The 18,180-nt window shown below is 47.5% G+C and overlaps 1 protein-coding gene across 1 annotated transcript in view; it reads right to left on the bottom strand.

Moving 5' to 3' along the window:
- Window positions 1-18,180, bottom strand: part of PRKDC (protein kinase, DNA-activated, catalytic subunit) — a 126,904-nt gene that overhangs the window by 24,130 nt on the left and 84,594 nt on the right. The window contains 11 exon segments of the mRNA XM_070382418.1: window positions 2,905-3,016; window positions 7,511-7,619; window positions 8,337-8,561; window positions 9,330-9,518; window positions 10,297-10,435; window positions 11,696-11,816; window positions 11,819-11,900; window positions 13,490-13,669; window positions 14,706-14,837; window positions 16,273-16,385; window positions 17,939-18,151. Of these exon segments, the coding sequence (XP_070238519.1) occupies window positions 2,905-3,016; window positions 7,511-7,619; window positions 8,337-8,561; window positions 9,330-9,518; window positions 10,297-10,435; window positions 11,696-11,816; window positions 11,819-11,900; window positions 13,490-13,669; window positions 14,706-14,837; window positions 16,273-16,385; window positions 17,939-18,151 (1,615 nt within the window).

Raw genomic sequence — 18,180 nt, 5'->3', positions numbered from 1 at the left:
GACACATACATGAAAAAAAGAGAAAAACACGTTCAATTAAACAATGCAAAGAAAAGGCACATGACAAAATTCAATATTTCTTCATTATAAAAAAAAAAACTTTCAGAAAATCAGTAGATGAGCAGCAAATAATTGGAAAATACCAATACAATGAAAAAAAAAATCCATTTACAACAGTGCTGAAAAAACAACACATACTTAGAAACAAATCTAACAAAAGACATCTAAGATTTCCATACTGAAAAAATACAAATCTTTGAAATTAAATAAGACCTAAGTAAACCGAGAGACATACCACATTCCTGAACTAGAGAACTCTATGCTGTTAAGACAGCAATTCCCCAAGCTGATCTATAGTCAACAAAAGTCCAACCAAACTCTGTTTTTCTTTTTTTGGTAGAAATTGATAAACAGATTCTAAAATATATATATAAATATAAGTATCCTAACAGAAACAAAGCAATTTTCATTAGGGAAAACAAAGTTGGAGGACTCACCCTATCTGATTCAAGGGTATATATAAATATAAGTATCCTAACAGAAACAAAGCAATTTTCATTAAGGGAAACAAAGTTGGAGGACTCACCCTATCTGATTCAAGAGTATATATAAATATAAGTATCCTAACAGAAACAAAGCAATTTTCATTAAGGGAAACAAAGTTGGAGGACTCACCCTATCTGATTCAAGACTTACTATAAAGCATCCGGAGAAGGCGATGGCACCCCCCTCCAGTACTCTTGCCTGGAAAATCCCATGGACGGAGGAGCCTGGTAGGCTGCAGTCCATGGGGTCGCTAAGAGTTGGACACAACGGAGCGACTTCCCTTTCACTTTTCACTTTCATGCATTGGAGAAGGAAATGGCAACCCACTCCAGTGTTCTTGCCTGGAGAATCCCAGGGACGGGGGAGCTTGGTTGGCTGCTATCTATGGGGTCACACAGAGTCAGACACGACTGAAGCAACTTAGCAGCAGCAGCAGCATAAAGCATCAGTAATGAATACAGTTTGATATTGTAAAAAGATAAGCATAAAAATCGAGAAACAGGGCAGAGAATTCAAAAAAAGACCCACAAATATAATGGCCACTGATTTTCACAAAAGGTGCCAAGGCAATCCAATGAAAAAAAAGTTAAGACTTTTGAACAAACGGGACTACACAATCAGATATCCACATGGAAAAAGTGCACTTGTACCCCTGCCTCACACCATCTACAGGATCATCTTTCACTGGATCACAGGCCTAGACATAAAAAATGAAACCATAACATTTCTAGAAGAAAATACAGGAGGATAATTTTGCAAGATGAGCCTGGAATACCAGATCGAAAGGTCTCCCACTAACCAAACCTGAGACATTCTGAACATGAAATAAAGAAGAACAGGAATGGATTATATTCCATAAATAAAATTTGATTCCATGATTATATACTAATAATTAAAATTTAAGTAAATGAGTAGATAAACAGATGGGGGAGAAGGAGGGCTTCCTACAAGGTGCAGACAAACACGGGCACTTTGGCAGGGGGGAGACGATGGTCACCGGACAGCACTGCCAAGGCTGCTTTGTCCAAGGTCATTCAGACACAGTGTGGAGGCGGCGGCCTCATCGAGCAGGACCAGCGTGTCGCAGAGCACCTCCTCTGTCATCCGTTAGGTGCAGAGGAGAAAACAGGCCTGACACCCGGGAAGGCCGGACACTGCTTTAACCAGACAGCCAACACCACTGCCCCCAGGAAAGGAAGGGCAGGGGACACTCTGTGTTTCTAGGAGGGATGCTGCAGGACACACACACTGCTTCAGCGGCATTCCCACCATGGGCATCTCACCTGGACAGTCGTGACAACATACAGCTAAACCCAAACTACAGAAAACACCTCCAGAGCATCAGTGTCCTGAAAGATAGTTGAAGAACTGTCCCAGATTCAAGGAGATCAAGAAGACATATCAGCTAAATAAATGCATATACGATGTTGCTGCGTCCTGTCTTAAAGGCCAGAATGCTTTACAGGACATTAATGGAGAAATGACAAAACTGAAATTGAGGCTGTACATTAAAGTGAAAACAGAGAAGTTACTATTGTACTGTGATTCTAAGAAAATACTCTTTTTCTTAGGAAAGGTACACTGATAAACAAAGAGGTAAAGAAACAGATGTGTGTAGCTTATCCTCAAATGGTTCCAAAAATAAGTACATATATGTAGAGAGAAAGAAAAAAAGGCTAATATAGCCATCTATTTAAAATGTTTAAAAAAACCATGAGTCTGAGAAAAAGGCACACAGGAGAGTGCCACTTTTCTTGTTATTTTTTTTTACAGAAAAGAATTGTCTCAAAATAAAAAGTAAAAAAGTTTGAAAAACAAAGAGTATTAAAAGAGAATCTTTGAAACGCTGAAGTACCAGAGGAAACAAGGTCCAATGGCAGGAAGAGGAACTGTGGGGTCACAGTCCTTCAGCCCCGCTGACTGTGTTTCTGCACAAAACAGCTCACAGCCTCTCTGGCCCTGCTCCTCCCACGGATACGTGTGGCAAGTATCTGCCTGTGGACCACCCAGGGCTGTTACAAGGGAGGCAGAGAGCCTCAGACCTGGTGAAGTGAGGCATATGGTGCATAACAGGGCTGAGAGGTTGGGGTGTCACTCCCCGTCATGCAGCCCTGAGACAGGAGCAGAGGGGCCGCCCCGCCTTCTCTCACCTCCGAGCACATCCACAGCTCACCACCCAGCACAGGACGGACAGGGGACATGATCGCACACAGGCAGGGAGACTGCTGATGGACAACCTCAGTGGAAACGGGCGCACGCAAGGCTCAGACTCCACACTGCTCAACCACAGTTTGGGAGAAAAACAATTCTGGAAACTTCAGAAAAGAGATCACATCAACTTGGGGGATCACATCTCACCGATTCGTGATGATGTCATCCCAGACGTTCATCGGGTCCATTTTAGCATCAGGGTATCGATTTGTCCAGGTTTTCACAAGTCTCTTCAGGGGAACGTGAGATGATAAATTACCTAAAATGACATTATGGTATGAGTGTGGCCAACAGCCCAATGATCAGACCACCTTACAAAGTGAGCTGCCATCAGTAAACAGAAACTTAGTTCAGATTCCTGGTCCAAACTACAACACTTGGCCCTATTGTTCACAACAGGAGCACAAAGTTACCATGTTTAATATATTCTGGCATGAAAACTTAATGTCTTCAGGCCATCAAGGAAAGAGGAGGACATAAACATGCACAGTTTTTACACTCACCACAGGTCCACAATCACAATGCTCCACTCACTCACAATCCGAAAATCTAAAAAGCACTGAAAACTGACAAGCTATTCATGGGGTTGCAACCAATTTTCTTGTTTACAAAATCTAATATGAATCGTCGCGGGACAACCGAACCTGCTCGTGCCACTCGTGGGAGTGCCCAGAGGAGGGGGAGACTTGTCCGTTGCTGGAGGATTGGCCACCAACCCAGATCTGGTGTGCACGTGAGGTCACCATGACAAAAGTCCCCAAACAACCTGGCTCAAGGGCTTCTAAATTCCACAACACTAATATTTAAAGAGAATGCACTAGTCATAGCAAATAACCTTTTTCAACAATATAAGAGATGACTTTACACGTGGACATCACCAAATGGTCAATACTGAAATCAAAGTGATTACATTCTTTGTAGCCAAAGATGGAGAAGCTGTATACTGTCAGCAAAAACAAGACCAGCAGCTGACTGTAGCTCAGATCATCAACTTCTCATAGCAAAATTCAGGCTTAAACTAAAAAAAAAAAAAAAACACAAAACACTGGAAAAACAATAGGACAACCAGGTATGACTTAAATCCCATATGAATTCACGACAGAGGTAATGAACAGATTCAAGGGACTAGATCGAGTTAACAGTATGCCTAAAGAACTAAGCACAGTACAGGAGGTGACAAACAAAACCACTGTAAAGAAAAAGAAAAGCAAGAAGGCAAAGTGGTTATCTGAGGAGGCTTTACAAATAGCAGAAGAACGAAGAGAAGCGAAAAGCAAGGGAGAGACAGAAAAGTACATCCAATTAAATGCAGAGTTCCAAAATACAGCTGCAACAGTCAAGAAGGCCGTCTTCAATGAACAGTGCTTAATAATCGAAGAAACAACAAAAGGGGGAAGACTAGTGGTCTCTTCAAGAACACTGGAAACATCAAGGGAATACTCCGCCCAAAAATGGGCAAAATAAAGGATAAAATGGTAGAGACCTAGTAGATGCTGAAGAGATCAAGAAGAGATGGAATGAATACATGGAAGAACTGTATAAAAAAGATCTTAATGAACCAGATTACTGTGATGGTGTGGTTAGTCATCCGGAGCCAGACATTCTGGACTGCGAAGTCAAGCTGGCCTTAAGAAGCACTGCTCTTAATAAAGCTGCTGTTAATGAAATTCCAGCAGAACCATTCAAATCCCTAAAGGATGATGCCATCAAGGTTTGAAAATTCAACATTCAAAAAATAAAGATCATGGCATCTGGTCCCATCATTTCATTGCAAATAGATGGGGAAACAGTGGAAATAGTGACAGACCTTATTTTCTCAGGCTCCAAAATCACTGCAGATGGTGACTGCAGCCATGAAATTAAAAGATGCTTGCTCCTTGGAAGAAAAGCTATGACAAACCTAGACAGCATATTAAAAAGCAGAGACATTACTAACAAAGGTCCTTCTAGTCAAAGCTATAGTTTTTCCAGTAGTTATATATGGATGTGAGAGTTGGGCCATAAAGAAGACTGAGTGCTGAAGAATTGATGCTTTTGAACTGTGGTGTTGGAGAAGACTCTTGAGAGGCCCTTGGACTGCAAGGAGATCCAACCAGTCCATCCTAAAGGAAATCAGTCCTGAATATTCATTGAAAGGACTGATGCTGAGGCTTCAATACTTTGGCCACCTGATAGGAAGAGCTACCTTATAAGAAGAGACCCTGATGCTAGGAAAGATTGAAGGCAGGAGGAGAAGGGGACAACAGAGGATGAGATGGTTGGATGGCATCACCGACTCAATGGTCATGAGTTTGCGCAAGCTCCAGGAGGTGGTGAAGGACACGTACTCTTGGTGTGCTGCAGGCCGTGGGGTCACAAAGAGTCAGACACAACTGGGCGACTGAACAGTAATAGCAACGTTTTAAGCTTTTGTTTTCTTTCTATGGTGAGAAAGCATGCTTACCTTGTTCAGGCAAGTTACTCAATCTCTGATGCCCTATAAATGAGGAAAAAGAATCTACGTCTCATTTGTTGTTGTTCAGTCCCTCAGTATCTCTCGGAGTCTACCCAGGTTCATGTTCATCGCTTCAGTGATGCTGTCCAGCCATTTCATCCTCTGACACCCTCTTCTCCTGCTACCCTCAATCTTTCCCAGCATCAGGGACTTGTCCAATGAATCGTCTGTGCACATCCGATGACCAAAATACTGGGGCTTCAGTTCGAGCATCAGTTCTTCCAGTTTGGAGTTGATCTCCCTTAAAATTGACTGGTTTGATCTCCTTGCTATCCAAGGGACTCTCAGAAGTCTTCTCTAGCACCACAGTTCAAAGGCATGAATTCTCTGACATTCTGCCTTCTTTAACAGTCCAGCTCTCACAACCGTACATGACCACTGGGAAAACCATAGTGGACTTTTGTCTCTGCTTTTCAACACACCATCTACGTTTGTCATTGCTTTCCTGCCAAGCAGCAAGCATCTTCTGATTTCATGGCTGCAGTCACCGTCCACAGTGATTTTGGAGACCAAGAAGAGGAAATCTGTCACTACTTCCACCTCTTCCCCTTCTATGTGCCATGCAGTAATGGGGCCAGATGCCATGATTTTAGTTTTCTTGACAGTTTTAAGCCAGCTCTTTCACCTTCCTCCTTCACCCTCATCAAGAGGTTCTTTAGTTCCTGCTTCGTTTTCTGCCGTTAGAGCGGTATCATCTGCATATCTGAGGTGGTTGTTGTTTCTCCCACCTATCTTGATTCCAGCTGGTAACTCATCCAGGCTGGCATTTCGCATGATGTGCTCAGTGTATAGGTTAAACAAGCAGGGTGACAGCAGACAGCCCTGTCACACTGCTTTCTCGGTCTTGAATGAATCAGTTGTCCCATGCAAGGTTCTGTTTCTTCTTGACACGCATACAGGTTTCTCAGGAGACAGGTAACATGGTCTGGTGTTCCCATCTAAGAGCTTTCGACAGTTTGTATGATCCACACAGTCAGAGACTTTAGCATTGTCAATGAGACAGAGATAGATATTTTTCTCTATAATCCAGTGAATGTTGGCAATCTGATCTCTAGTTCTTCTTCCTTCTCTAAACCCAGCTTAGATACCTGGAAGTTCTTGGTTTGAATAATGCTGAAGCCTAGCATGCAAGATTATAAGCATGATCTTACTAGCATGGAAGATGAGTACAATTGTCTGATGGTTAGAGCATTCTTTAGTACTACCCCATCTGGGTCTTCCAGATTTGCTGACATAATAAATACAAAACCTGATCAGTTTAGTTCAGTTTAGTTATTCAGTCATGTCCCACTCTTTGCAACCCTATGGACTGCAGCACACAAGGCTTCCCTGTCCATCACCGACTCCCAGAGTTTGCTCAGACTCATGCGCATCAAGTCAGTAATGCCATCCAACCATCTCATCCTCTGTCGTCCCCTTCTTCTCCTGCCTTCAGTCTTTCCCAGCATCAGGGTCTTTTCTAATGAGTAAGTTCTTCGTATCACCTGGCCAAAGTATTCCAGCTTCAGCATCGGTCATCAGATGCCATGATATATATTAGTTTTTGAGCCTACATCTCATAGGCTGTTATAAAACTGGGTAAAATACAGAGAAAAGAAACTAACACAGCTCCTAGAATGATACGCCACTAATAATACGTACTTGAAAAACCATTCTCCAAATTTAAAACAGAGAACAGTCAGGTAGATGGTTCTGAATACCAACTTTTATCGGTACTGTAAGAAGTCTTTCATAGTTATTTTTAGAAATAGAAATGAAATTAACAAGACATTACTTCTGACTCTGGGGGACCTTCCATCAGCACCAGGATTAAGCCCACTCAGCAGCAGCAGAAAGGCCTTCGGTCTGGGCACAGCCACCCGGGCCTCACCTCACCACCTGGTACCTGGGACAGTCACACACCAGTACCCCAGGCTCAGGCTGGCCTTCTGAGAACCCCTCTCTTCCGACCATACCCAACTCAAGCCCTACCTGCAGATTCTATCACCCCAATTTTTCATGGGGCTCCTGGACTGCTCTGCTCTGTGGGGACCATAGCGTCTGCTCCCTGGAAGCTTCTTAAATGCCCGGAAGAGCACTGGACTATTTTAAACACTTATTTCAACAATCTCAAAACACACATTCATGGAGTAAACTCAAGACAGTTTCTAACCCATACATTAAGAAACATGTACTATCACCAAACAAACAAACAAACTCAGATGCCAAAACTCTTCCTAATTATGAAAGGACAAAAGATACATATGAATAAAAAATTACCTTGTTTGCTAATAAAGCTGATGAACTCCTGAATTTCTATGAACGTCTGTACAGACTGCAATTTGGTGAGTCTACTTCTGTGTAAGAGGACATCAATACTGGAATAGTTCTGGAAAAGTTATTTAGCATTGGTTACAGGTCACTGTATTGCTTCAGATTTTAACACAGTCTAAACATGAAACAGCAACCACCCTATAAACAGATCAGTTACACGGGATGTCTGAGTGGTCACAGGAGCAATTAAATGGTCTAATTTATTTTTAAATTTTGGTTTTCAATTACATTTTGGTTCAACAAAATCAATAAGAGCAATACAATCAGGGGCTGCTGCCTCCATTCCCCACCAATTCTTAAAAGTCACAATATCCTATAATACAGAACTGCCAACTATAGAAGCCAACCTGTCTCCTTCCATAAACTTCCTCGAGTGGACTGCTACTCAACCTCAAACGTGTTTAAAAACTAGAATAAAGACAGTGAATGTCTATGTTCGGCAACAACAAACATTCAGGGACTCTACACAAGATGCATCTTTAACAACGTAACGGCCAACCTCAGAGGCAGGACAGACCCTGGCTGGCGGGGCCGCACGACCCTCCTGCACGACCACCTCCCACCCAGATGCCTGGGGGTGGGGCCTGCTCCCAGGTACTCGTCCAGGGAGAGAAAGAAAACCCCAAGGAACTTTCTAAATCAGAAACAGCCACTAAGAGGCCCCAGGCCGTTGGCTGGTGTGCAGGGAATCAGAGGGAAGTGGCCAGCGAGCTGCCCACGTCGACCCAAGCTCACAGGAATAGCGCGCTGCTGGCGGGCGCGCCCAGGTTACCTGCATGAACATCTGGATGCAGTTCTGGATGTAATACTTGGCCCTGTCAATGTCGTCCTGCAGGAGGTAGAGGAGACTCAGCTCCTGGCTGTAGCGGAGCTCGAGCAGGGCCTTCCGCAGCTCGGAGGTCAGTGCCTCGTCCACAAAGGTCAGCAGTGCCTGGTCGCCCTCCCCGCGCAGCAGCAGCTTCAGCTTGCTGCGCACCATGTATGGCAGGCAGGTCTCCTGCAGAGCAAGAATGGATGTGACATGCCGAGACGGCGTCGCCACGCATCTGTGGTGTCACTTCACAGGTTCAAATGATGGCGCTTAATGTTTCAAACCTAAGGCCATGATCTTTAAAGCAAGTTCATCTACAATTGCTTATTTTATAACCACAAAACATACAGGAACACATTCTATGGAAAACGGGAACTACTTGTAGCTGAAAGAGAACCGGACGTGCAGTACCAAGTGAGGACCTGAAGGCCGGGTGAGGGCAGCGGTGCAGATGGGTGCCAGGCCAGCCCAGTGAGGCCTCTGTGCGGTGCAGACACAACAGGAAGCACTCTCCCTATGGTCACACCAGGGAGGCTAACATTCCTCTGTAAAGGCATCTGCTTGTTTTGAAAGCATTAGCTAAGAGCACAGTGAGTGAGTTAAAATCGCTCAGTCATGTCCGACTCTTTACGACCCCATGGACTATACAGTCCATGGAATTCTCCAGGCTAGAATACTGGAGTAGGTAGCCTTTCCCTTCTCCAGGGAATCTTCCCAGCCCAGGGATCCAACCCAGGTCTCCTGCATTGCAGGCAGATTCTTTACCAACTGAGCTATGAGGGAAGCACAGTGGTTTAACAATATTATGGAGTTTGGGGGAGTCAAGTTATATAAACACTCTAATGCTTTACAACCACTTTCCTGTTTCTGAAAAGTTTTAAACACCTTCATTAATGAGAGAGCACTTGACCATCGAGGACATCTACTTGGATGACCTCACAGATGGCCCCGCACCTGATAGAAGGGCTCGCTCCACATCTTGCTCAGGTCCAGGGTGCCCTCGCCATCAGCGCTAGCCGTGGAGCAGTACTCCAGCGACTTCCACTCGGCCAGCTGGTTGTAGCAGTCAAGGGATGCGAGTTCCCAGAAGTCCTTCTCAGCTTCCGTGGGCTCACCATCTGCCCACTCTTGTGTGTTGAGGGCCTGTGAAGATTATTTTACCAAACTGGATACAGGTAACATTCACACTAAGAATAATCACTGTCAGATTTATGACAAGTAGAGAAAAAAGGGAAAAGAGAGTTAACTTGAGGGAACCTAACAGTCAAATGAATATTAAAAATCCCAGCTAGGACAGAACCACTTCTTTGGGGAACTTAACTATAAAGTCAATTAATAAGCTGAAAAAACGGCCCCTAATTTGATGTAAATACTGTAGATTCTTCACTACTTGGAAAGTTCTTAGAATGAAAATTAGAAAACAGGACATTTATAGAAGACTGCAGAGGGTTTCACCATGTAGACGTCTCGCACAGGCCAAAGGCCCTCAACTGCAGTGTGTACCTGCCACACACCCACACTCAGCCACGGGCAACTCCAACACAAGACGTGCAAAACTGGACTTCCCCAAACCAGCCCTCACCCACCTTTTTATAAGTTTTACTTCCAGAGTGGAAACAATCGACTCAAACAGAAACTATATTACAATACCAGATACGGAAATGACATCTTACAATTTCATACTAACTTGGTAAAAAACACTTTCTCTTTGATTCAGTATTTTCTTAAAAAGAGTAAGAATCAGAACAGTAACTAGTTCACGTTCAGTTATTATGAAACCATTTTCTGGTAGTAATCTTTGCGCAAAAGTTAAGGAATACAGCGGAATATCTGAAGGCCTAAATTCTAAAGCTGACAGTGTTTCCATCCAGAGAACAGAAGTGGTAAAGCAACTGACACACTCGCTGGAGATCAGCTCTACCTCGTTATATAGCCTGGCAGCTTCAGAATAGTCACTTCTTGCTTCTGCTAACAGTGCGTCCTGAGTGATCTGCTTTGTTCCAATCTCACTGCTGAAAATACCACGGAGGATGTCATACTCCCCGATCGACCTGTACAGTCTATGAAACAGATCAAAAAAAAAAAAGAGGACAAATCAGTGAATGCCCTAATATTTTTCAAGTCTTTCTTGAAATGACATTAAATCAAGATGCCACAATTATAATAACTAAAAAAGATGTCATATTGTTTTGTTAAAACACAAAATCTTAAGAATTTTGAAGTTACCATTAAGTTTTATTACTTGAGCCATAGAGAAAGCAGAAATTATTCTAAAGTGCATGCATGTGTGCTCAGTCACCTCAGCTGGTCTGACTTCTTGTGACCCCGTGGACTGTAGCCTGCCAGGCTTCTCTGTCCATGGGATTCTCCAGGCACGAATACTGGAGTGGGCTGCCACGCCCTCCCCTCCAGGGGACCTTCCCGGCCCAGGAATCTATGTCTTCTCTCATGTCTTCTGCATTGGTAGGCGGCTTCTTTGCCACTAACCACTAGTGGCACTTTGCCAAGAGCATCCCCTTGGGAAGCCCATTCTAAAGTGCACTCAATGTAAAAGCTGAAAATATCCTAGGTTTACAATGCACAAGTTGACTCATTAAATGAGACTGTTCTATGTCACGCCATCACTGAAACACTTATCTGTGGGGACCTTTCTGGAATCTGGAATGTGGTCCAAAACCCAGAAGTAGGTAAACTAGTTCTGGTCCTACAGATGCCATGTACTCCACATTCAACGGCTGTCTCGATGTTACTGAGAGTTTCAACTTTGATGTCAACACAAATTTGTGGGCCCATCAGCCAAGCCTCCCACTTGAAGACAGGCTCAGGTGTCTAAAAGTCCATTCCCTCCTCCCTGGAGACTTCTTCCTGTCTTCAGTGTCTCCACACAAGGTGTCACGATCATCCATGCCCACAGAGGACACAACGGGGTGGGAACAGCCTGTGGGCAGAGCAGCAGCCCCAGCACGTCGTCCCCCAGGGGATGGGTCACACCCGGACTGTGAGGCTCCTCGGCAGCGACACAGCTCCTACTGCTCACTTCTCGCTGGTACAGGGACAGGAGTGACTACACAACAATGACACTCTTTTATGCTTTTCCCAGAACCTGGAATATCTTAAAACCAGTGCTTCAGGAAAAGTGCAAACCCAGTCTCACCCTAATCCAGCGCCCTCAGAATCCAGTGCCTGAGAATTAGGCACTGGGTTTCTCATGATAAACCTCAGGTAAGAGAAGACTCAAACAGGATTGTGTGTTGCCCAAATAAAGTAACTGTGTCAGACGCATCGCTTTGGCCACAGCAGGGTCGGGGCCCAGAGCTTACTTGGCAAGTTCCATCCACCTGCCGACGTCGAGGGGCAGGCTGGGCCTCCCCCGCGCACGCTTGGCGGGCGGCTCCTGGGGTGCCAGTCGCAACAGCGCCTCCTCCAGCAGGCAGATGGCCCGGGCTGCTGCAGGCCCGCCAGGCCGGCCCCACTGACCAGAGCCGGGTCGAGGCTCAGCAGGTCAGCGTGTTGGCAGCTGATCTCCTGGCAAGACACAGATACGCAGTCCTTCAGTGAGAGGGTCTCCAACCAGGAGCACCTCGTTTTACCAAAAACACTAAGTTCTGGCGTTAGCAGTCACGGGAGAGAGACATGGAACACTTCACACATAGTCTCAGACCAAGCCTGCACCTGGATCCCTCCCGTGCAGCTCCCCCAGTTCCGGGCCCGAAGGCAAGCTGCAGGGCGATATGTTACCTATGGAAACCTCCTTACACAGCAGTGGACAAAACTGCAAAACTAGAAATTCAGATATAAAAAAATCACTGTAGGATACAACGTGAAGAGAAACTTACTCTGAAACACTGGCTGATGCAATATAATTTCTCAAGCCTTGTCTTTGGTATTGCCAGGAGAAAATCAATGAAAGAATTCTACATGTAAATTATAAACCAATAAAAAGTAGAGTACATAAAAAGAAACTGTATTAACAGTTTCATGCTGCATGGAAAAGAACAAAGTAGGCATAATAAATACTTCAACTCAAGGAATTATTACCCAGTTTGCAAACCACAGCTACTGATAAATAGCATTAAAGAACAAAATTTTTAAACTATTCCAAGGACATAACTAACTACAAAAATACTGACATGAATCCAGATGATTTTCTATTAGGAGCTTTGTAATTATCCATGTTTCGAGTATAAAGAAAGTATTTCTTAATCCCCTAATAAGTATGCTTAGTGGTTACAGAAGTACATCCACACTAGTCCTCTGTTCGAACTGCATTGCTTTGGAAACCTTCTCTGACACCTGTGCCCCCCGTGTCTGCAATGGTGCACAGCACCCCCCACCCCCCAGCAAGGTGTGGCCCGCTGATCTGCCCATCAGGCCCTGCACCCCACCCACTTCTGCATCATGTGCCATGCCCTCGTGACCTTCCACCTCTGCCTGCCCCCCGCCTGCCCCCACCGAATGTAGTTCTGTGTCCCCGTTGCCTGGTCCCCACCCGGTGCACAGGTAGGCACGTACTCCGTCAATGTCCCCAAAGGTGACAGCAGGGCTGGGTGCCACGTGACATGCAGGTGTGACCAGAACCCTGCAGGGACGAGCTGACACAGTCAGAGCAACTTTGTATTAAGTTGGATCTCAGATTATTCTGTCATATATAAATTTTTAAAAAAATACAAATTAGTTGGGGCTTCCTGGTGGCTTAATGGTAAAGAATCTGCCTATCAAGGCAGGAGACACAGGTTCAATCCCTGCTCTGGAAAATTCCACATCGCATGGAGAAACTAAGCCCAGGTGCCAAACTACCAAGTCTGTGCTCTAGAGCCCGGGACCCAGGACTACTGAAGCCCGTGTCCTAGAGCCTGAGCTACACAACAAGAGAAGCCATGGCAATGAGAAGCCCGTGCACCACAACAAAGAGTAGGCCCCGCACCCCCCGCCAACACAACTAGAGAAGAGCCCACACAGCAAGGAAGACCCAGCACAGCCAAAAAGAATAAGTAAGCTGCCCTGAGCCACCTGGGAGGAGGTGGCCCCACCAGAGTCCAGCTGCTGTGTTAAACCCATACTGCAACTGGGAAACCAGCAGAGCCACTGGGACACGGGCGTGCCGACAGCCTCACCTGGATGCAAGACACGAAGGGCGGGAAGAAGGAGAAGCTGGTGTCCAGAAAGCGTGAGAAGTCCTGCAGGAGCTTCTGGGTGGCGCCCCGCCCCTCAGCCACTGTCCTGCGCTCGCCCGACTCCCTCAGGATCCCCGAGCACAGGCTGCCGAAGAGCTGCCTCGCAACGAGCGGGTCTCTCTGTAAGACATTCCCGAGTGGGACAGGTGCACTGACTTGCCCATGCGTCAGAGCCCGGCCTGAAACATCAAGCGCTGCCGCCGGTCGCCACGCTGGGCAACATCACTGGAGGACTGTGCCCACCAATAAAGCTGGGAAGGGACGTGGGGCTGTACGCTATTTTGCAAATTCCTATCACTTTATAAATAGTTAGATTAGTAAAAAGCTTATAAAGCAGTAATGGGCTACAAAGACGTAACCTATTATTATGATCAATATTGGGCTTTCCCAATAGTTCAGCTGGTAAAGAAAGTGCCTGCGATGCAGGAGACCTGGGTTCAAGCCCTGGGTTGGGAAGATTCCCTGGAAAAGGGAAAGGCTACCCACTCCAGTATTCTGGCTTGGAGAATTCCATGGACTGTATAGTCCATGGGGTCACAAGGAGTCAGACACAACTGAGCGACTTTCACTTATCACTTATGATCAATATTAGTACTGCAAACTTAAGTACAGTAAAAATATGAGGCATCAAGTTTCAGTACCTAATTATGTACTATATGACACAGTATGAAGATTTTTAAAATTACTTCATTAAAGTCAAAGGAATCTTAACCAGACTTTTGAGGGATAAATATCCCGTTTATCTCAGAGCACTCAGCTACAGAACCTCACTCACTCCTGAAGCTCGTGGTCACCCTAACGACGCAGAGGAGTATTTCAGTCCTCGGTGCATGGGAATTTTGGAGGAGGATGCTGATACCACTGACCTTCCCTATCACCCCCACAAGAGGGTTTTGTATAATCAATGATTTAAGTGGTGAAGCTACTTACATACTATTTCATTCCCACCAACATCACTGGTGAGAAAAAGAGTGCGGTGTGACTAGCACACAGAGACACTGGGCCCAGAGCAAAGTGCTGGATGGGACCCCATGGCGGGGTCCCCGGGAGCCAGGACTTGGGATGAGGCTCAGCACTGAGGCCCGTGTTGGGGACAGGTCACCCCTGCTCCCACACGAGGCAACGGCCCCAGGGCATGTGCCAGCCCCGCACTGACCTGGGCCACAGCCTGCAGCGGGGTGATCAGGCTGCTGTGTGGAATCTGGATGTCAGGAAGGTCTCCACGGCGGTAACTTCTGTACAAGACGACCTGAGCCTCGTGCTTCATTTTCAACTCACTCTTGATCTCCTACGATCATCAGCAATACAGGAAGGTTACAACTTTCATCTAAAGAGTAGTGCTTGGGTGATGAAACCATCCTCACCCACCACTGACAAAAGTGAATCAAGGTCAATTCTATCCAAGATGCTCTAGTCACTACACTTGATCAAGGCGGCAGACAGTGAGCCTAAAACCAGTGTCAGATGTGCAATGGGTAGATTATTTAAAGATCTGTTACAAAGAAATCTGAGTTTCTCTGAAATTAGAGAACTTGATTTAAAACTTTTTCAACCCACAAATGAGAAGATTGTATTTCTTTGTCACTCTCAAGACAAACCTTGGCTACAGAGCCCACTGGCCCCAGCTGGCCCTGCTCTCTGCAGCTGTTCCCCCTTCGGACCCCATTCCCCCAGCGGGTACCAGTTCCAATGGCAAGGGGCCGTTCCCTCTGTGGGGCCAGGTTCCCCCTGCGGGCCCTGTTCCCCTCACAGGGCACTCCCTCACATGCGTACATCCTGGCTAACCCCTGAGGCGGCCCAGCTTCTCCATCTGCTAAATGCTGCTCTGCAGCTGCAAGAGCAGAGGGGACCCCCAAATGCCTCTGCTGAGAGTGGTGACGACACCCAGCAAGGCCACCCCAGGTCCCAGGCCACACCCCATCCATTCCCTGAGACCCTCAGCGATCAGCCGAGTGCCTCTATCCCACCCCCGCCCTGTCCCCTCAAGAAGCCCAGGCAGGACTCAGGCTTAATGAGGAGGCTGGAGCGAAGGACCCTAGGCTGGGTGGGGCCGGCCCTCGGCCTGCAGTGCTGTGGTTACAGAGATATAGGGAAGTCCAATCTTTCCACAGAAGACAGTGGAACCTTTTGACCATTTCACACGCAGACTTGGAAGTGAAGTGCCTGAGGATTTAAACTGAGTCACAGTGGAAACAGGATTCTCACCCACAGTCTAGTCCTAGAACAGCCTGTCAACATCTCTGATCTGTATCTCACACTGACTCTAGGGCTGAACAACTCTGCTGTTACTTCCACATTGGGAGAAACGTTCAACCATCCATTCATGCCACACATGTGTCTGCAGTAGGCAGCTCGGGACTGGCCACGCTCCTCACCCAGCTCCCCACCAGCCTCCAGGAGCACAGCCCCTCGGTTTGTTTGCCCTCAGCCACGGCGTCAGGGCTCTGGCCTCAAGGCTGCGGGGACTGCAGCTGGGAGACGTGACCCCAGGGCACTGGGGGCGGGGGGGTCTGGTCTCCACCTCGTGCAGAAAGCCCGTCCGTCCAGAGAGAACAGCACCTCCCACTCCCCAGCAGAGCCGTGGGGCTCAGGGGACACCTGGAGGTGGGATCGCATGGGCCATCTCTGCGATCTGGCCTAGGCCAGCGGGAAGACATCTCCTGGGCACACATCCTGTGACAGAAATACCTATTTCCGACCAAATTCCAGAAATGGGTACAAACCTTTTCTCGCTTTTGCTCCACAACACCTTTCCTGGCATAAATCAAACTCAGCTTTTCTTGGTCCTTCAGAAATCGTCTGCGTAATCGCAGTATTTCTGCACGATTATCTGGAGCTGAAGAACAGACAGCAGGTTGGTTATGCGCGGCTGATGTCGTCCCCTCCTCCCCAGAATTGCTGACATGAAATGAGGCATCTGCTCGTCTCCATCTCCTACTCCCCGCCGCTCTATTTCCAAAACAACCTAAGCCTGTGAAGCGCAGTTTTGGAAGCTGGAGAACTGAGGCTGCATGGAGGAAGCAGGCAGGGCTCGGACATCTTGGAGAAAGAGAGGGCTTGGAAATGCGAGGCTGAGGCTGGAGGTGCGGGGCCACATGGCTGGAGCAGAGCCCCCACAGCCGGGTACACTGGGGAACCCAGCGCTGCCCCAGCACCAGGCCTGGACGTGCAGGCGGGAGCGGGGAGACCTGGCCTTGGAGGGGGACCACCCAGTACAAAACGGGGGCCTCCACGTCTGGTGAGGCCAGTCAGCACAGCCAGTGTGCAGCCACCACTCCCAACGCCAGTTACTGCCTGCCTGGACACAGCAAAAGCTGAAAATCAGCTGACGTTTGAGCAAAGCTTCAAGTAAGAAAAATAGGAACCAAAGCAACAGGGGGGAGAAAATGTTGAAAGCAGACCATCTAGGAAAAAAATTTGTTAAATGACCCTTTATCACAAGAGCAAAAATAGGTCCTGTAACAGGGCATGGAAGGGACTTTCCAAGAGCACAGAAGCTCGTGGGAACTAGAGACTGGACATCGTCACGCACACGCACAGTCAGAAGGTATCGCTGTGCCCAGAGCCGAGCAGAGATGGTAAGAAGGGAAAATTGGAAGGGTAATCCCTCGGGTCTGACAGTCAAGGTGGAATTCCTACAAGAGAAAACTGACGTTTGGAAATTATCAGCAAAATCACCCACGGGAGAAAAGGGAAGCCGTTTCCTAATGAGAAAGAACACGTATATATGTACATACATGCAGGTGGATCACTGTGCCACACAGGAGAAATCAACACAACTCTACTGCAACCAAAAAGGAAACGGAGGCCATTAACGCCCATGAACAGTGACCACACGAGAAAGGAGAGAAGCCCGACGTGAGCCAAGCCACAGCAAGACCTGTTCAGGACGTCGGTGACAGTGTGGAGAGAGGGGGTGGGCAAGGGAGAAAGTGACCAAGACCCCAAAGAAAGGGGGCCACAGTAACACCAACTGGAGCTGTGGAAGCAACACTGACGAGCTGGATGTGAAGATGAGGCTGGCTGGGAAAGGGGGCCCGGGGATGGGGCTGGGGGCTTCTCTCGAGTCTGGGGGGCATCTGGCCGGGGCTCCTCCCGGAGCACACCCCCAACCCCGGTGAGCCGAATGTCTGCATCCCCATTCCTGCCCTCGGGCCTGCCCTGACCCTCCCAGCCCCCGAACCTAAACTCTCTCTGACTCAGCTTCCCCATCCTGCTAGTACCATGGCCTCTAGACCCCTGGGAGCCCCGAGTGAGGGGCCAAGCCAGTTCAGGCAACCGCTTTCTGGACTCCAAACCAGGCTCCCACGTGGTGCTGGGCTCCACGCAGGCCACCCGGACTCAGGAACAGTCATGAGTTTGTGGAGGCAGGCGTTTCAACACTTTTACCTTGTGCTCCGTCGTCCACCTCATCCTCAAGGAGTCCCAGCCTTTTCTTCCCAAATTCAGGCCCCACGGGCTTCAGGGGCGTCCCCCGGGGCCTCTCGGGCCTCTTGTGGGCAAACAGCAGGGACGCAGACGAGGCCTCGGCGGTGGGGGCCAGGCTGCCGCCCAGAGGGTCGGTGCTGCCCGCCGTCAGCCAGTGGGAGAGCACTCTTCCCCCTGCAAACACAAACGATGCGCGGGTCACA

This window comes from Bos mutus, chromosome 14 (assembly GCF_027580195.1).
Source record: "Bos mutus isolate GX-2022 chromosome 14, NWIPB_WYAK_1.1, whole genome shotgun sequence".
Classification (NCBI taxonomy): domain Eukaryota; kingdom Metazoa; phylum Chordata; class Mammalia; order Artiodactyla; family Bovidae; genus Bos; species Bos mutus.
The sequence above is the reverse complement of the archived record's forward strand: the minus strand, read 5'-3'. Positions and strand labels throughout refer to the sequence as shown.